We start from the raw sequence: 20924 nt of genomic DNA on the forward strand, positions 1-20924 counted from the left end.
GAGACTCAAACTCTCAGCAAACCAAATATGGTCTTCATTAGGAGAAGCTATTGTACTCAGCACCTCTGAACCATCTAGCATCAACTCAGGCCTTAAAAGTTCCCAGCACGTTGATGTATACGGAACAGCGATAACTAGTTTTAAATAAAGTGGGTACCTCTTGGGCCAAAGAACCAAGCCACAAATATGGCTTTACCGTCAGGCCAAATGGGTCTTACATTTTATCGGCAATAATGATGCATTTGTACCCCAGGCTTTTTTATACTTATAGAATACCGGTACTCCAGATATTTAGATTAAATCTGTTTGCATTGTGTGTATCTGTCAAACCAGCACAACATAAGGTCTCATTACGTAAAAATATTTCTGATTTCCAAAACGGATGGAAAAAAGTATATGACACGCTGACCATATTTGGTGTGGCTTGGTCTGCCAAGGATTCCACCACAGCATAGTTCTCCAAAGGCCAGGGCGATCCCTCACACTGAACCGTGTAGGAAACACTGCCACCTACTGGAGAGATTCTGCAATGGCAACTGATTTCCTGTGGCAAATGTTCAGAGCTCAGAGCGAAACACATAAGCTAAATAAACGAGGAACGAAACATCGAATGTCTGTGTATTTATTTTCAAAAGATGACATTGTGAAATCAAGGTAAATACAACAAAAAAAACGAAAAAACTAACAAACGGTGACGTGATTGTTTTACACTTTTTTAATTTTTGGTGAATACAAAAAATACCTTTGGGACCAGATAAATAAACATATTTCATGAAATAATATAACTAATATTGAAGAAAGCACAACACCTATTCAGAAGAGTACTACTAACTTTTGCTATTCCAGTTAATATTTGGACAAATAGTTTAGACAATATATTTTGTGATAATTCATACATTTATATCAATACAAACTTTATAGTGGTTTTAAGGACGAAAACAAAAAAGTTGATTCGGCTCTGCCCTTGGATGAGGGACCAGGCTTCCTAGCCACCTCCAAGGCAGAACAATGTGTTGATATAAGTCGTAGCCTCATGCTGACGGAATGCAATGTAGTGTTAGTCATGTTAGTTCAAACCCCAGCGTCCAGGCTGCCCCTCACCACGGCCACCGTGGAGACGGCGGCCTCATCAGACCATCGGGCAAGGCATTCAAATCGGATGTTTAGAAGACTATAGGGGATGGTAACATCAGAGCCCGACTTGGGTGAGGGGGGATACATTGGCGTTGATGGTTCTGATCCGGGGGTAGAAGACCACCCCCCTATCCCACCGCATGCCCCATGCTGCAGACTCATGTAAGGCACTAGTACAAAATGTGGAGCAGACGAGGACAGAGAGAGATACAGAATAGATTATACTTAGGATATAGAACACAGAAACACAGTCGGCCCAGGGCCCCTCCTCCTCGTGTGTGGGGGACGCGGCCTGCAAGGACGCTCCCAGCAGCCTATCAGACGCCTTCCTCAGTGCATAAGTGTCATGGTGGCCGTCTCCGTGCGCTGCTGCCCTCGTCTAAAAGGACACAGCGCGATCGCTATTCAGGGGGGCCCTTCGGCGGGTTCGGTATTGCTGTAGACGGTCTGGACGCGGGCGAGCGTCTGAACCAGGACAGAGCCAGGGAGGGAATGTGTGGAGGGTATTTAGTGCCTCAAATCATACCTGGCTCCTGTTGACAGGGCTGGAAGTAAAACATTAGGACAAGCTAGGACAAACACGGTGCGGTATGTAAACAGATTCTCTCGAACACGCATGAGGGGCCGACGGCCAAGGGGCCGGGGGGGGGGGGTGGGGGGGCAGAGGGCCGGGGGCAGTGGGGGGTGGGGTTCAAGTTCATAAGCAGCATGACAAACACTTTTTCTTTTTTTTGTTATCGAAAGCAACATAGTGTGACCTGTTCACTTTTTAAGCACCAGCATTTTCTTCAGACAGATGTGAGAAATAAAAAATATATCATTATTATTATTGAGAGTTGAGTCTCGCTCGACAAACAGCGACCCTAGAGATGACCATCCCGCTGTTCATGTATTTTTTTGTTGTCCACCACGTCGGACCAGAGCCACACCGCCAGCGAGTTGAGCGGAAGCGTTCAGAACCATTCTCATCAACTCCTCCTTCACATTAAGAGCGCGGAGACCCGAGTTCATCTTCGTGTTAGTAAAGTACAAGTGCCATTCCTGTCCTGCTACTCTATTGGTCGGTAGCTGAAATGATATGTATATAGGAGGACCGTCGCTGGTCGCTGCGAGCGGATGGTAACACGAGGCGATGGGGTCCCGCCGTGGGATGGGCCGTGGAGATGGCTGCCTGTGGAGGGCGGGGCTGAACCCACGGCCCCCGTATCACCGTCCCGTGTGGAGACGCAGAGCAGCCCCCTCTCCTCCCCGGTCCAGTTCCCCCAGCATCCCCCAGCGAGGTCCAGGATTGCTTTAGACTCTCCGCTCAGGAACAAGCGGCGAGTGGTAAGAGTACGATATTTTTTTTTTAGATACATCGTCTTAACTTTTCTTATAGTAAGTACACAAACAACCAGGATTTTTTTTTGTTGTTTTGTTTGAAAGCCAACTCCCATTCAGTCACGGGTACACACACACACACACACACACACACGCACACACACATACATAATATAGAGCACAGGCACTTTTACACCTTTTCAAACAGGCCTGTTTCAAGTCCTATATATTCCTTAATTATAATTATTTGGGAGTGGAGACCGACTTGGCGCTGGCCAGCGGTACTCTGTGCTCCCGACGGGTTCCATCCAACAGGCTGTGGGCGGGGCCCTGGGCAGCCAATCAGCTGTGGTCCTCCCTCAGCTCGCTGGGCAGGAACTTGTACTGCTGCTGTCTGATCTGGGCCAGCTTCTTGCGCGCCTCGTCCAGCTCCCGCTCCTTCCTCAGCATCTCCTCCTGGGCGGCGATGATCTGCAGGGCCACAGAGGGAGGGTTCACACGTACACGTGGTATGAGGTCCATTGGAAGGTCAACGATCACAGAGGATCAAGACAACGCTCTTTAAGACGTAGTGGTGTTAGATCACCTCCACACTATATCCCTAGATAATGTGGATAGAACTACTTGGTTAAATTTCTATTTTTTTTTTTTTATTGTATCCTATTATTCTTTTTTTTCATTTTGTGTTATTTATATTTTGGTTGGGGGACATGCATAAAGGAGATGCTTCTCCTCGCTATTTACTTTCCAGTGGGGCTTGCTGAATTCAAACCCACAATACGGTTGTGAAGCTTGGAACTTTGTTTTTTTCGAAATCAATAAAATCAAATATTTGTGGTTGTTTTCTATGCAATTGTCACTCCTCAATGTAGCAGGTTACTTAAGACACCTATTTATCATGGTCAGTAATGTATAACAATATGACGTTACATTGATATTTGTTATCTCTTTTCCTTTATACTTCAGTCGTGTAACATTTGACTGACATTCAAACTTCTGGGATTGATAAAGCACCATCGATTTTAACAGGTAAATTATGGTGAATAAAGAGGGTTTGCATAATGTCATGTTAACCTCTAGTAAGCCGGTCTCTGACATTTGACTGGTGATAACATAATTAAACATACAGGGAGAGAGCAGAATAAAGGACCCAGTTACAACACTGGGATGTTGAACATTCACCCCAGGAGTTCTACAGAGAGCAGGAATATAAATAGAGAATCTCTGGAGTCTAAAGGAATGAGCCGTCTGTGTGTGTCTGTGTGTGTGTGTGTGCCTCTGTCTGTCTGTCTGTGTGTATACGTGTAAGTGCGTGTGCATATGTGCGTGTGTGTATGTGTGCATATGTGTGTGCATATGTGTATGTGTGCGTGTGTGCGTATGTATGTGTGCGTGTGTACATGTATGTATGTGTGCGTGTGTGTATGTGTATGTATGTGTGCGTGTGCGTGTGCGTGTGTGTGTGTGCGCTAATGTGTGTGTGTGCTTGTGTGTGTGTGTTGGGTTGGTATTTTAACTGGGTTGCTATTTATATTAATGTCTAGATTCTGGCATATTGTATCTTGGTGCATTGTTATGACTGGCCTACTTTACAGTCTGCAGGACTGGGAAGGCTTAAGAGCAATGCTGCTGAAAGGGGTTCCCAGATGAGATTATATTTCCCTGTGCATACATATCCTCATATCCACAGCCGTGCATGCACATGGCGCATGCATGCAGCTGGGGGCAGAAATAAAAGATCTAGAGGATCTCATGTTTATTCAGCTGCGAAGGAACACCCTCAGCCTGCAAAATGACTGTTTGACTTTGGTAGGGGGGGGGACGACTGTAGATAACAGGTCTACAGTCCCCCCCCTCCTACCAAAGTCAAACAGCCATTTTATTATTATTTATAATTCTGTGTGGGATCCAGCAGTCTCCAGCGTCAGGGTTGAGAACATTAATGAGAACGTACCAAAACGTACCCCCCCCCCCCAGAGTCATTCAGTCCAAGCTGTAGTCTCACCTGGGCGATGCCACCGACAAACCGGGTCTTCACCACCACGTTGGCGTCGTCCGCCTTGTCAAAGGCCGCCTTCTGGGCCGCCTTCACCAGGTTGTCAGACGCTCGCTTCACAGCGTTGCCTGCACCCTGCGGCACCACAAGAGAGAGAGAACAGTCAGCCATGTCTTATACAGCGCACACACACACAGAGAGAGAGAGAGATGGCTCAAGTCGGAATACTCATCTATCTCTGATAAAGCACCACAACAGAAAGATAAGGTCAAGGAACACTAAGCTATTGTCTTTAAAGCACCATGACAAAGAGTTAAAGGACTCATCTATCTCTGTTAGACCCAAAGACCCTGGCCAATCTGTGCGAGTAAATTAGGGAAGGATACTTAAAAATAAGTTAATTTAATTTCTGCTGGTCAAGACAGAAGAAGTCCTTTGCATTTGTACTAAATTAGGCTTAATTTCGCTAATTAGTTCAGACCAGTTGGGTCTCCATGGAGATGGGGAATCAGATCAAACCAACCCCGGCCGTGCTATTCTGACTAATCAATAGTGCCAATAAAAAAGTTGGACGAGGTACACGTTTGTTCGTTTCCTCCACCATTCCCTCATTTTCTTCTTACGCCCTCGCCACATTTTATTGCACTGAATTATCCCTACCCTGATACATTCTACACACTATCCTCAGACTCGAATTCACAGTCACTCACGCTTTAAAAAAACACACATTTTTACCTTATTTGAAATGCTGTGTCGTTTAATTTCATACTAATACTAACCCTGATACCAACACCAGCACAAACACTAAACACTCCCATTCATCAAACTAGCACTAGGGGGAGCAGCTTCCACGCAGAACAACGAACACCCTGTGGCTATGCGCTCGACCTCATGTCTCTTAGCCACCTCTCTCCTCCTTATGGGCTACGCTACCCCTCCTACCCAGGTGGAGGGGTTGGTGGATGAGCGGGTGTATCCCGGGGGCGTACCTGCAGTCTCCTCATGGCCTCTGAGTCCTGGTCGGCCCGCACCTTGCAGGCCACCAGCAGCTGGGCGGTGGACGCCGCCACCTGCTTGGCCGAGGAGATGAGCTTCTCCTCGCTGGCGTGGCCCTGCACCGACGCGTTGGCCGCCTCGCACAGGTTGCTGGTGGCCGCCGCCACCATGCGGGCCTGCGGGCCGAGGGGGGCGGGGTTAGAGCGTGAGCAGGGCGTGGCTACACGGAACGGGGCTCAAGACTTAAAGGGAGTACTCACGGCAGAGATGAGGCCCTGCGACCACTGGCCGTCGTCCACTGCGTTGGCCAGGTTGGAGCCGACCTGGACGGAGGAGTGCAGACGTCAGTGGGCGGTGGTGTAGGGGAGAGGGGTGAGGGAGGTGAAGACACAGGGCGGGGGAGAGAGCTCAAGGGAGCGAGACTTCGAATCTAAGCAACCCCGGAAAACGTCCCCTTCCTTCTCTGCTCTTTCCCTCGCTGCTTTTCTGCGGCATTGAGAAGTGTTGCATTACACCGCTGATTTAACGGTAAGATGAATTCCCAGAAACAAGATATGCCCAGAAATGTTCAAAAAACAAAATTGGCTCGTACACGCATTTCACTCACTAACAGCTGACCGACGGCTATGCCATTTCTAAAAAATGACACTAAATTAACAGCTTTTAAATCGTTTTAATAACAATAACTACACCTTTAACAACAATAAATAACATAAGCTAGTCTTAGTCTTTCCGAGGGATCCATTGGTGGAATATGAGGGATAATACCCAGACAATGGGAACCTGGAAACAAGCAGAACTGTTGCATCATGTCCCAGGCCGCAGGGCAGCGACACAGCAAGGTACAACACAAACGTTGCGTGCGCAGTGCAGTGGTTCTGGCTGTGACATCATCAGCGTCCCTGCTCCTCACGATACCGTGAGCGCACAGCAGTGTGTGAACGCGTGCGTGTGAGGAAACCCCGGGCTGACCTTTCCCTGCGCCACCAGTTCCCTCTGAGCTGCCGACGCAGACTTGACCAGGGCGCTGGTCGCCGCGGCGATGGACTTGGCCGCCTCCACGATCTGCTCCTCGAAGTCCAGGCTCTCGTCCGCCTGCTGGGGACAGAAGATGAACACACCCGGTGAGAATCAGACTCAACACACACCCCCCGTTGAGGCTCAGACTCAACACACACACCCCCGGTGAGAATCGGAATCCTGGTGCCACGTGGGCCATCCAACATAGTTGAGAAATAGAGCTATGTTTGCATATGTATATATCATTATATATGTCCATATATAAAAAATGCATACATATAATATAAAAATTGCCTTAAAACCATTATTTGCCCTTGACACAATGTCATCCCCTGCCTTACGAAAAACGTACCGCACCAAACTGAAAACCGCAAACACAAAACCAAAGCGTGGATTTTGTGAAACGTTCCAGCCCTAATATATATATATCTCTATATATATAGTATATATATGTATATATTTATATATATGGTGCCTCAGACAGTAACAGGTTCATAGCACAGATCACGAGTGAAACACACAAGGCCACAGCGTCTTGGAGACAGGGCGGGACACTGTAGGAATATGTTTGATATATAGTTGGACTGAATAACAACCTAATATATCAAACATATCAGACAGAGCCCTGCAGCGAAGGCTTCCAGGCCTCCACGGCTCAGAGAGAGGGGGACGGGGGGGGGGGCACGGGGGGAGGCATGCTGGGTCAGAGGAGGAGGTGATCGCCCCCTGCTGGACAGGAGGGCAGCGGGCCGAACAGGAAGCACAGCGGGGGAGAGGCCACAGTGGGAGGTGGAGGAGGAACACATGAGGGGGAGGGAGGGGAGCAGGGGGAGAAGACGGGGATTAGTCTTGAGGTCTCACAGATAGAAGTGTTAGGCATAGAGTCAGACTGATGATTAGTTACATGTTCCAGAATCATGCATGAACTGCATCAGGTATATATGATCAATCACCGATGAGGTGATCAAGAAGGTCTTTTAGCCTCCCTGACGAACCTGATGTTTAGTATTGGCCTTTGAGGCGAAACATGTACCTGTTTAATTTGTGTAATTCTGTCTTTTTGTCAGTCAGCTTCATGTTGTCTCCTCTACCCCCTCTGTATCCTAGACTAGGCGGTCATCACAATACGAGTGGTGGCTACCACTCTTACCCTAGCTGATTAATAATAAAGTTCAGCTATTTAAACGTCAGCATGTTGAAGATATACATCCAATATGGAGAATCCTCATCTTGACAGGTAATCATGGTACATTTCTGTGCTGTAACTCACTTTTGAGACACATTTGAAAAAAAAATCACCTCTCAACAAAACAACTACGCATGTGTAAAACAAAAATCATCACAGCAAGAAAAACTTCCCCGCGGTCGACAGGCCTGTTAACCTACAACGGCCTTTCAACCATCAGCTATTTCACAAATAGCCACACTTTTGATCAGGCGACAGGGGGCATATTTGGGGGGCCCCGGAGAGCCGCCCCCGGCGCCGTGTAGCGCAGTGCCGCCCCTGGACGGCAGCTAAAATAAGAGGGAAAACGCTGGTCAGCTCTGGGCCTCAGCAGGAACACCCGCGGCCGTTCCTGCTAAGCTGCTGACTCACATCCATAGGAGGTCTTGAATAGCCCCTATCTCAGCGGTGAATCACCCCTGATACAGTGTACACCGTCCTCAGAGTCACATACACATACACATGCGCTTTTTGGAGAAACACACATTTCTAACTTATTTGAAAAGCTGTGTCGTTTGATTTTGTACTAATAATAACCCCAATACTAGTTTCATGCTGCTACTAACCCTAACATAAATGTCATGCTAATACTAACCCTAACACTAAGTTCATGCTCATACTAACCCTAACACTAGCCTGGTCCTACCAGACTCTCGTACTTCATCTCAGTCTGGACCCACTCAAATTACACACGTTAACTCACTTGAAGTCTGTTGAAGTTTAAAACTATTGGACCTGCCCAGTGCCACTCTGGATCTGCCATAACCAAACGCTAACGTTTGGGCGGGAACCTCGTTGCGCGTAGGCTGTAAACAAACCAAACACCGTGAGGAGAGCTGACTTTAACGTCATTGTTCTCAGCCACTCCCTCTTTTCGCTGATTGGATGCACAAGATTTGGACGGAGAAAACCCTCTAACATACCGCAGACCCAGACGTAATACTGAAGGGAAATACAAATTGAGCGGAAGTACTTAGGCGGGCGGAGCCAGGCTACCCCAACACTAACACAAATACAAACACTACATACTCATAAGCTTCCATTCAACATCTGAACATAGCAGTGGAGGGGGTAGCTTCCATGCTACGTGCTAAACTTATGTCTCTGAGGCGTCTGAATCCAGCACAAACACAGCCAGATTGAATGGGGGGAGTGAGGAGAGGGGAACAGAGGGACTCTAGTGGCAGACAGGGAGTCTTTCTATTTGGTCGTCGGAGATAGGCGAACAGGTAAACGTCCTACACGCTAAAACAAAGACACACACAACGCATGCGGCCGTGTTTCAATTTCATTTCCACACCGCTGTTGTTTGTTATGGTTTAATGCGAGGGTTCGTTGAGTTCAGGATTGCACTGTGTTCTATTTTACAAGCGCGGCGCTCTGTTCAATGACAGTGCTGACCTCCCCTCGCGAAAGAGGGCAACACCATCTCCAGTGCTCATTGTGTCCTCGTTCCAACGTAAACCTCGGGACCTCGCCGTGTAATTGTGTTCACGGACCGACGCCACCGTAATATTGTGGACAGAGCCCCGTGGCTCAGGTGGCGATACCGACGTCAACGGCAAGGCAACACAACCACTAAGAGTCATTTAATATTGCAGATCTCCCTCCTCATGCCTCACTTTCTTTCCCGTAGCTTCAGCCCCTGCCGGCTCCACCGGCTAACCAACACCCAACGTCCGGAGGCCTGTGTGTGGTTCAGGCCTGTGTGTGGCGTGCGTCGGGGTATGGGCGGCTGGGGTTAGGGTTAGGGTGACGGTACCTTGGGCTTGGCCCGTGGCTTGAGCTGCTCCAGCTTCTTGGCGGCCGCCTCGATGGACGCCGCGGCGCCAAGCAGCTCCGTCTCGGCGATGACGGTGGGGTCCTCGGGGTCCACCCACTCGGAGCCTGTAGGGGAGGGCTGGTGAGTCTGTGGTGCGCGGGGTCCACTCGGTTCAGATCACTTGATGCTCTCACATGTCTTCAACGCACTGTAACCTTGTTACAGTAACCTTGTTAACCTTCAACCTGGTTTGCATGGCACAAGGTTACATGTCTCTCACATGTCTTCAATGCACTGTCACATGTGCCATGCGAACTGGGTTCGCATGGCACATGTTACAGTGCATTGAAGACACTTGGAGACACAATTTACAGTGCATTGAAGGGCATTGAAGACATGTGAGACACAAGTTCCAGTGCATTGAAGACACGTGTAACACAAGTTCCAGTGCATTGAAGACACATGTGAGACACAATTTACAGTGCATTGAAGACAAGTTCCAGTGCATTGAAGACACGTGTGAGACACAATTTACAGTGCATTGAAGTGCATTGAAGACATGTGAGACACAAGTTCCAGTGCTTTGAGGACATGTGAGACAGACGACTTGCGATTACAAGAGATTCAACGAGAGCGGGTATAAAGCAGTCAGAAAGGTCCAAGTCAGGTCAAACATGCAGCACAGGGGTCCAGCGAGGTAGATCAAATCAGTTCACTGAGCAGTCTGATGGTGGAGGTGGGGGACATAACAATGACGTGCCACTTCACAACAACACCTCACAGCAAAAACAGCAACCACAAGAACACAAAACCAGTCCTATCTACCTTGACCCTGATCTGGATCCAGGCCGATGAGGAAGATGATGGGCGGAGGGACAGGAGGGAGAAAACAAGACTGAACCATGCCCGAAAACTGTCTGTTTCGTCACTGAAAACGTCTCTGTTGAGGCGATGGAGCTCATGGAGTCAAGAAAACCGCTCCGGTGGTCGGAGTTTTGACACCCGATTCATTCAAACGGAGCGTCTTCGGTCTCAGGCCTCGAAGTTAACCAAGGCTTGCTAAAAACAATTTGGTGTACATCGCACGTTTGATGGCTCTCCGTCATTTTATCGATTTCTAAAGTGGCCGTAAAATAAATTGAGCTGTTTTTGGAACAGCTTGGGGTCGCAGATGGAAAGATGTTTTCATGGATTCGGTGGAGCCCAGGGGAAATCTGCTCTCCCTGCACCAGAACCCCCCCTCCATACCCCCCCCCCCCCCCCCCTCCCCTAGAGTCTCTGAGAAAGATGATCTGGCACGGAGGGGAAAAAAACACACCATATCCTACTTACCTCCATCTGAGGCCATAGCGAAGGAGAGAGGGAGAGAGAGCGGGAGACAGAAAGAGAGAGAGAGAGAGAGCACAAGGGACATTAAAGGGGTGAGGTGGATAGCCCCGGTGGGTCCCCGGCTATACGGTGAAATCTAATCTTCCTCCCAAACACAATCCATTACGGCTGTCAGGGATATCGCTTCCAGAGGCAACAGCGCCCACGTCGGCCAGTCATAACCGGCCGGCAGCGCTCAATTTGGAGCCATTTCCACTGCAACTGCCCTACAGCACATTCTGGTGAGGTGATTTCCATAAAGCCTCCTTGATTAGGGAGTGCGTGCACCAGGCCGACACACGACACGAACAGCACGAATGTTCTGCGTTCCCCAATCAAAAGGGCTGAGATGAGCTTTTAGCAGTTGAGATGTGTTTCTGTTAAGTACCAGGTACAAAGTACCAAGTACTAGAGAATAAAGGGGACAGTGTGGTAGCAGTGTGCTCAAGAGTGTATGTGTGTGTGTCTACATGCATGTGTTTCTGAGAGTGTTTCTACATGTGTTTGTGTTTGTGTGTCTAGTGTGTATGTGTGTGTGTGCCTGTTTTTGTGTGTGTGTGTGTGTGGCCCTACCCTTCATTGCCTCCGCTGTCTGGATGAGCTCCGTCACACACGCTGCCACCCGCTTGGAGTGCACCACCAGCTGCTGCTTCTGCTCTCCAGTCGGCCGCTGGAGAACCTGAACACACACGCAGACAAACACACTCTTTTATAGAACACATTGTCGCTGGAAAAGAATCCCTCATTACATGACACATACACACACCCACACTTGTGTGCGATTCACAGCACTATAATGAGGGACACAGATGATAAGAATCAAATACAGATCCAACTAACATTTAAAAGAATGTCCACACAAATGTTTGAATACACCCACTTTTCTGGTAACGTGCACACACACACACACACACACACACACACACACACACACACACACACACACACACACACACACACACACACACACACACACACACACACACACACGTCTATGCATGGCGAGGTGTGCTGCCGTGTCCTCACCTGCAGCACCTGCTCCAGCAGGTCTATGTACCCCAGGGTGCACTCTGAGCCGTACTGCAGGGCCTGGTGCCTCACCTCCTCGCTCACCTCGCTGTGGCACGCCGCCTGCTGCAGGGACCACAAGACGCGGGCTGCTCAGTATGTGTAGCGCGACCCCGCAGAGGAACACAAGCGCTGGCTTCAGACCGAGCAGAGCACACCACGCAGCAGCGCTTTGGATGAGGGGCGGACACAATATCTATACACCGATTCATCCTCGCCCTTATTCCTGAGGTACGAGAATCGACACACTGGCGCCAAATATCGATATATACATATACATTTATTATTTGATTATATATATATTTTTTAATTATTAGAATATTTGGCGCTTTATATTAAGGTCCTTGTAATAAGCCTTTGTTAATAGGTAATAAGACACTTATTAAATGCTTATTAACATTAATTGGTGTTAAGACTATCCATAGGTGTTAATAATAACATAATAAACATGTTTATTGTGAGATTATACGACTTTTATAAGCGCTTATAAGAAACGATTTATCGATTGCTTAATAACATTCATAATAGTCTTATGAGTTTCTTATAGTTGTTAATAAAAGCATCACCAACCCATTTATTGAGTCTTACTAATTTACCTATTATGTCATTGTTAAACCTTTACTGAGCATTTGTTATGCTTATTAAGGTTAATAAATCCTTTATTAAACTGCTAATTATGCATTTCGCAGGTACGGGATCTAAAGCGGGAACCATAGTCTAATTAACACAAATTATTGTTAATAAGCATATAATAAGGTTCTTATTAGATATTAACAAAGGCTTATTACAAGGACCTCAATATAAAATGTTACAGAATATTTATTTTAAAGATTTTCTTCGGCATTTTTATGCTTTATTCATGAAGACTTAGACAGGAAGGTATGGGAGCGGGAGAGGGGAGGACATGCACCAAAAACCCGGGTTGTTGTGGTAAACAACTGAGCCTAAATAGTACGCGCTATACCAGGCGAACCATCGGGGTGGCCAAATATCGATATCTAATAAAATAGGTTTGGACCATGACTAAAGACAAAATAAATCTAGCTCTTTGTCACTTCACGCTCATTTTGTATTCATAGTGAGCAGTGGCGGCTGGTGATAAAAATTGCATGGGCGCAGTAATGGACGGGGGTCCTGGGGGTTCTCCCCCTGAAATTGTAGAATTTGGTAGATTTGATTTCCTGTTTTCTGGATCGTTTTGGGGATGGCCACAGCCTAAAAATTCATTCAGATTCATAGGCTTCATCCTGACTTGCAGGGCCTGGACAAGCTTACACTGCATATACAGACCTACTTAATGGCCATCCCACTAGCCATTGCTTTTGGACCCATGGTTGTTATTCTGATATTGAGGCAAATCATGATCACTTTCCTATAGCATCCATTTTTTGTGAGTCTCAAGGTCTATTTCAAATGCAGTTAGACATATTGGACAGTTGCTTCATTTTGTTGATATAGTACAGGCCGAAAGACTAAATTAATGTTACTTACTTGCTCATTTTAAGCATAAAATTGCTTGGTGAGTCCAATTCCTCCACTGAAATGGTTGGAAAGTATTTTTACATCTTTCTGCTAGTTAGCTATCTATCTCTTCTCTGCATGTAGTTGTGTAGCACGAATGCTGCTGAGGGAGGTAGCAAAAATATGAAAAACAATGCCATTGATCTTGGCACACAAAATTGCGACCTGAAGTCTAATTTTCATGCGCCAATGAAAAGCTGTCTCTGCTTGATAGACAGCAAAAAGTTTGTGAGCTCACATAGACTTCAACGTTACCGGCGCCCCTGACTTGAAAGAGGGCTTTATCTCAAATTACCAATTACAAGCCTAGCCCAAAGAATTCTCATTCAGGAGCATTTAAATGGTTGCTAGCAAGGCAAGTACTATCCATCACACAATCAAACAAGGATAAACTCTATGTTTGTTTGTTGATTTATTTCGTATTTGTATTGGTTTATTCATCATAGTTGGCAGATATGTTCAAGTGAATATTTCACGGAGGGGCGGCGCCCTAGTGCCCTCTATTGACCCATCACCACTGATAGTGAGACATATATTGTGATGTTGGTATTGTTACATGATTGTTTAACAATATTTAGATTATCGCAGAATCGCTGTATCACAATATTATCGGTATCGCGGGCCATGTATTGCGTATCTTGAGGTACCCTTCGATTCCCACCCCTACTTTGGATAGGAATATTATTTGGTTTGCTGCTTTGGGTTTAAAGAGAGTGAAGCTGCTTGACACTGGCCCTGGACTCAAGGTCGAAGTTTTGGAGGGTGAAGTACTGTGTTTAACTCTGGTTAAATAGAGTAACAGAGATTGATTCAATGTGGTCATTAAAAATCACACCGATTTTTCAAGGAAATTTTGATTACATTTGAGGGGTCACTTTATTATGATTCTCAATGGCTGCAAAACACTATTCATAGAGCTCTGCAGGAAGGCTTCCGTTGAAGGGGACTGTGTGTGTGAGCGTGTGTCTAATTAAAGGTTTACGGAAGCCACAGAGTAAATCGTTACAGCCCTAGCAGACATATTATTTCACCACAAACAGGAAACAAATCAGACACCAGCTTCTTAGCAGTAGAACATCGTATTGCACTCTATCTTCACGTAAAAAACAGTGATTTAACAGATCCCACGTCATCCTGTTGCATTTGTGTGTCTGTTTACTCTCTTATTCAAGGACGCCCCCCCCCACCCCCTACGGCCTCAAATGACCTGGCTTTGAAAAACTGAAAGAGTCACTGCCGCTAGCGGTAAACAGTGGGGGCACAGTGGTCTTTAAACACACACGACACCAAGACCCCCGCAGGCCGAGGTGTGGCCGCAGGCGTGATGTGTAGGTGTGTGTGTGTGTGTGTGTGTGTGTGTGTTTGGGTGTGTTTGCATGTGTTTTTGTATCATTGGTATGTGTGTGTGCGTGCGTGAGTGTATCAGGGTGTTTGTGTGCGCGTGCCTGCGTGCATGCATGTGTGTATCAGTGCTATGTGTGTGTGTGTGTGTGTGTGTGTGTGGGCAGCAGGGCATGCTGGGGAGGCGTAGGAGCGGCACCTTGCAGGTGGCCAGCATGTCGGAGACGACTTTGCGGCTGAGGTTGGCGGTGGCGATCACGTCCTCCTGCTGGGTGGAGTTCCCCGCCGCCACGGCCTTGGCCGTTGCCTTGGTGATGCCCTTGGTCATGCGGATGAACTCCTCGGGTGTGGTGGACTTGTCCGGGACCGCCTTGGACTGGAACACCTGGCAGAGGACACATGGGGGGGGGGGTGAGGTAGCTCACACAGCACTGATACACACACACACACATCACTGATACACACCCACGCAGCACTGACACACACACACACCCCCCCTGGTACACAGACAAACGTGCACAAATCACTGATACACACTCACATACACAGCACTTATACACACAGAGCACTGAAACACACACACACAGAGCACTGAAACACACACACACACACATTGGCAGCACTGATGCACACACAGCACTGACACACACACACACACACAGCACTGATACAAACCCACACAAAAACCCACACACATACATAGCACTGCTACACGCGCGCGCGCGCGCGCGCACGCACGCACGCACGCACGCACGCACGCACGCACGCACGCACGCACGCACGCACGCACGCACGCACGCACGCACGCACGCACGCACGCACGCACGCACGCACGCACGCACGCACGCACGCACGCACACACACACACACACACACACACACACACACACACACACACACACACACACACACACACACACACACACACACACACACACACACACACACACACACACACACACGTATGTAACACTGATACACACACACAGACACAGATACAGGACAATGATCCTGGGCTGACGGTACTGGGAGAAGGGGGGGCGGTCCGAGCGTGACCTCAATACAAAGAGGACATTTTGTTGTGCTTTGCTTTAAGCTAAGCGTGGGCTGTGTTGTAGTTGGCCCGGTCCGATCGGACGCTGGCCGCCTGCTGATAAGAATTAGCAAACATTTGCAAAATAAAAAAAGAAAAGAAAAAACAACAACCGGTTGCGTGATCCACTCCGTCATACATGCTGGCCAATCACTGATAAGATGAAGAATAAAAGACCCCGGGCCACAGAGTACCAGGGGGACGGGAGCTGGGATGCTCCAGTTGTTGTTTAGCAATGAGGACATCCATACACCTGTGACCTGCTCTGGGCCCCGCTGCCAGACGGGGCCTTAAGGATGATTTATGCCCGGCAGCTGGTGCCGCTCGCGGGCTGCCACGAGGCTTACCTGCACCCCTCTAAAAGTGGAACGCCACGGCGGAGGGACACAGGGACTCTGAAGCTGCTAGGTGGCTCCCGGATCTCTTGGTCAACAGTTAAACCGGCGTAGAGCGGATTAAAGACACTTTCCACATTATAGAGATTGCTCGTGTCACTGATTTAAGGCGAGTGTCCCTTTTCACCGGTCGACGCACACAATCACAGACACACATGTATGAAAGAACCGGCAGAGACACCCACTGAGCGTGGCGACTATAATACAGCCTCCACAGCCCGCCGCCACCTGCTATAGAAGTTTAGACATCCTTCACCTCTTCCTTCCCCCCCTCCTCTTTTCCAACCTCCTCCTCCTCCTCCTCCTCCCCAGCCTCTTCCTCCTCCTACCTCACCTCCTCCGGTCCTCCTCCTCCCCCAACCTCCTCCTCCCCCCCCATCTCCTTCATCACCTCCTCCCCCTCCCCCACCTCCTTCACCCCCTCCTCATCCTCCACCGCCTTCTCTTCCCTCTCCTCCCACACCTCCTTCTCCCCTTCATCCTGCCTCTCCTCCTCCTCCTCCTCAACGTCACCTCCTTCTCCCCCTCCTCCTCTTCCCTCAGCTCCTCCTCCAACCCCACCTCCTCCCAATCTCCTTCTCCCCCCCTCTTCCTCCCCCCCTCCCCCACCTCTTCCCTCAGCTCCTCCTCCTACCCCACCTCCGCCCAATCTCCTTCTCCCCCTCCTCCTCCCCCCTCAGCTTCTCCTCCTACTCCACCTCCTCCCAATCTCATTCTCCCCCTCCCCCTCCTCCCCCTCCTCCCAATCTCCTCCTCCCCCCTCCCCCTCCTCCCCCTCCTCCTCCTCACCGTCAGCTCCTGCTTGATGCACTCGATGGTGGCCTCCAGAGCGCGCGTGCCGCGGGTCGCTTCGTCCTCCACCGCCTTCACCGTCTTCAGCAGCGACGTCACGTTGGTGACCATGACCTGCGGGGAGCAGAGGGCGCAGAACGCGGTCAGACCAGCAGGGGGAGCCCTCTCTCCTCCACCCCTATTCTGTTCAACACTACCCAAACAAAACGTTGCCAGGTTGTTTCTCAACATGACCTTGTTGGTAGTAAATAGTGATCGGATGGCTCAACACGTTGCATAATGTTTAAAAAAGGGAAAGGAGAACTTTTGCACATAGGAAAAAGGAGTGTTATTTCACTGGAAGGAGCTGGTCTAGTCCGGTGCATGGATACAGCAGGGCTCTGTATCGCTGCGCTCTAATGAGCTGATCGGTTACAAGAGGTTACGCCAGGCTGCGGACCGGCAAAGGCTTCAGGAACCTGAGACGCCATGGCCCTCGGAGCGGTCAGGGGCCGCCATGTGTTGGAGGTAGAGAACCAATCTGTCAGTGTGTGCTTGGGGGGGCCCCATGCGCGGCCCCCATTCCATTTCAATGAGGGAGGCCGCCGAGCGTTATGGATTCAAGCTGGGGCCGGACGGCCGGCGAGGGAAGAGCTCCAGAGTAAACAAAAGCAGAGGGTCCAGGTCTCCAAGCAGCGGCTGGAAAACAAGCCTTTGATTGGCTACGGTGTGATAACGGACAGACCCGCTTTAAGACATGGAGCCAATCTCTTACTGTACACACTCACACACGCACGCAGACACACACACAAACACACACATGCACGCACACGTTCCAAGCAAAGTACATTTGCTGCGGTAAGGAAAGTGAGTCCTTCTGAGAGCATATATAATAACGTTGTTGTTGAATAGTTGTTGAAAGGGGCTGGTTTTAGCCTTCATACCGATGCATGATCTGCCGCTGGGAAGAAACGTGGCCTGTGAGAGTTATGTGCAAGGTTAATAGGAAGGTCCACAGACGTTCAACTGGTGACAGCGACACACAGACAACACACACACACACACACACACAACCACACACACACACACACACACACACACACACACACACACACACACACACACACACACACAATCAAGTAAAAATATCTCAGGGTCTATTGAACGGCAGAGCAAAGACCAAGAGGTTACGGTTACAACACAGCACTGCGGTGTTACGCAACGACACAAAATAAAACAGCCCCCCCCCCCCCCTTCCCAACAAGACCACTCATTGAGCCGAGCTAGGATTCCAAGATGTCCGCCCACCCTCCTCTCACAGAACAAACCTTGACGGAAACCAACAAACAGAACTCCACGACCGCCGGTGGCGCCGTTGCTGCCACCGTTGACGCATTCACAACATCCGCGACCCTACCTACATACACATGTGTGTGTGTGTGTGTGTGAGTCTACATGCATGTGTGTGTGTGTGTGTGACACCATCCCCACCTTGGCGGCGCTCTTCAGCTGGTACATGGACGGGTCGTCGGCTGGCTTCCCCGCCGCACACTTGGTGGCGCTGATGAGCTCGGCGAGCGCCTTGGCCACGTCGCGCACGGCGTTGATCAGAACCACCTGCGGGGGGGGGAGGAGAATCAATAGGACACACCGGCCATGGCTGTATGGGTTTATCAGCCGCTCCCCTCGACCCGGCCTCCCTTCCTCCCTGGGGAGACAGCACTCTGACACGCGGTGCTTATCACCCCCCCCCCCCCTACCCGGGCCCTGACATGGAGGGGAGACAAGGGGCTGACACACAGAGAGAGGGGGAGGAGGAGGAAGATAGAGGCTGTAATTACAACGGGGGAGGTGTCTCCCCGGGCGTGCGGCGGGGAGAGATAGCTAACCATGATGGATGGCGCCGTCCCGTTTGAGTGTGTTGTTTCACTGTTTCATGACGCCGTCATACAATACGGGGTCAATCTGCACTCCCACACGGCTGATTGATCAAGCACATAGTTGTTTTTAGCATCAGTGCAGCCCACAGGACACGGCAGACAGACAGACATATGGGTGGACAGATGGATACATGGACAGATAGATGGATACAGGGAGACCGACCGACACAGACACAGCCACTGAGAGAGAGAGAGAGAGAGAGAGAGAGAGAGAGAGAGAGAGAGAGAGACAGAGAGGGAGAGGGAGAGGGAGAGGGAGAGAGAGAGAGAGAGAGAGAGAGACAGAGAGGGAGAGGGAGAGGGAGAGGGAGAGGGAGAGAGAGAGAGACAGAGACAGAGACAGAGACAGAGACAGAGACAGAGACGGAGAGGGAGAGGGAGAGGGAGAGGGAGAGAGGGAGAGAGAGAGAGAGACAGAGAGACACAGAGACAGGGTGAAAGAGAAAGACTGAGTAGGAAAGTGAGTAAGTGAGTCAGTGAGAGATATATATATATATATATATATATATATATATACAGGGTATGATTTGCCGGGGGGTGCGTGGGATTTCCCCCTTTCTGGTCTATATATTCCTGCCTGTGCTGAATTATGTTTTCCCCAGGTGGAGACAGAATCCCCCCCCTCAAAGTGATCAATGATACCTTCACCAATTCACCAATAAAATACCTCAAACAGTGTTTAAAACTAAGTAAAGCGCTGAAACGTCAACAGTCCATGGCGCGATAGAGTGATCACATCCCAAACCGAACCTTCAGCGCTGTAGTTCGTGACACAATAGATGACATCATTTTGAGATCATTCTCTATTGAATATTGTATAAGTTCATAATGAAGTGTTTGGCATGCCTGGCCCGGTGGCACTATCCCTGGTATGGGAAGATGGGTTAAATTCTTGCGTGTTTTGTGCCTGATGGAGCCTCTATGTGTCCGCATGAGTAATGCTCAAGATAGGTTTCTAGAGTGTATGTATTGCACCAGGCTACTTGATGAGTTGAATACGAAAAAAAAGTATTGAAGTACTCCTGCAAATGCAGTGAGGAATTTAGACGTTTTGAAACATCCTCTATTTTTTGGCACAAATCGCATCAGAGAAAAAAAGAGAGAGAGAGAGAGAGAGAGAGAGAGAGAGAGAGAGAGAGAGAGAGAGAGAGAGAGAGAGAGAGAGAGAGAGAGAGAGAGAGAGAGAGAGAGAGAGAGAGAGAGAGAGAGAGAGAGAGAGAGAGAGACGAATAAACAGACAGACAAACAGATAGATTGATGATATATAGCTAAACAGATAGCAGAGATAGCTAGATAGACAGCCAGCCAAGGAGACAGACAAGTGAGACAGCGAGACAAAGAGACAGACAGCCAGACAAAGAGACAGACCAAGAGACAGCCAGGCAGACCAAGAGACAGACAGCCAGATAAAGAGAGGGACAGCCAGCCAGAAGACAAGGAGTCAGACAGCCAGGCAGACAGCCAGACAAGAGACAGACAGCCAGACAAAGACGGACAGCTAGACAAAGAGAGAGAGACCACCAGACGCCCACCTGTGTCTCTGGGTCGTCAGAGCCCATGCTGGTGGCTCCCAGTTTGACCACCTCGGTGAGCTGGGTGATGGTCTGGGCGGAGGACTGGGCGGCCTGGGCCAGCCGGTCCTGGCTGGAGGCCGCGCCCGCCACCAGCAGCTTGGTGTCTTCCACCAGGGCCTTGGCCGTCTTCAGGATGCTCTCCCTGCACACACACACACACACACACACACACACACACGGTATGTTTCCCTTTCATGAGCTGTTTCCCTTTCGTTTGCTCTCCCAGTGAACCACGACTCAAGCCTACCCCCGTGAGCTAGGACTTTTCATTTCAGGGTATCCTCAAATTGATCGGACGACCACCTTAAAAACACTTAGCGAATGCATCTTGACTTCACCTCCCATCACAGCAGTGTCACCCTGTGGGAAACAGAACCATGTGGGGTTTAAAACCCAATCT

At 49.2% G+C, this 20924-nt stretch overlaps 1 protein-coding gene across 7 annotated transcripts in view; it reads right to left on the reverse strand.

Moving 5' to 3' along the window:
- Nucleotides 1-606: 606 nt before the first annotated feature.
- tln2b (talin 2b) overlaps nucleotides 607-20924 on the reverse strand; it is an 84104-nt gene continuing 63786 nt past the window's right edge. For 2 of the 7 annotated variants that reach the window (XM_030366853.1, XM_030366855.1), the window contains exons 46-58: nucleotides 20483-20666; nucleotides 18502-18627; nucleotides 17029-17145; nucleotides 14951-15136; nucleotides 11848-11955; nucleotides 11395-11500; nucleotides 10786-10791; nucleotides 9454-9578; nucleotides 6419-6544; nucleotides 5707-5769; nucleotides 5440-5622; nucleotides 4460-4585; nucleotides 607-2925 (exon numbers count right to left, since the gene is read on the reverse strand). In XM_030366853.1, coding sequence (XP_030222713.1) covers nucleotides 2797-2925; nucleotides 4460-4585; nucleotides 5440-5622; nucleotides 5707-5769; nucleotides 6419-6544; nucleotides 9454-9578; nucleotides 10786-10791; nucleotides 11395-11500; nucleotides 11848-11955; nucleotides 14951-15136; nucleotides 17029-17145; nucleotides 18502-18627; nucleotides 20483-20666 — 1585 coding nt within the window. In that variant the 3' untranslated portion in view covers nucleotides 607-2796. The other 5 variants (XM_030366857.1, XM_030366856.1, XM_030366859.1 and 2 more) reach the window with 5 other exon arrangements.

Source organism: Gadus morhua, chromosome 9, assembly GCF_902167405.1.
Source record: "Gadus morhua chromosome 9, gadMor3.0, whole genome shotgun sequence".
NCBI lineage: Eukaryota > Metazoa > Chordata > Actinopteri > Gadiformes > Gadidae > Gadus > Gadus morhua.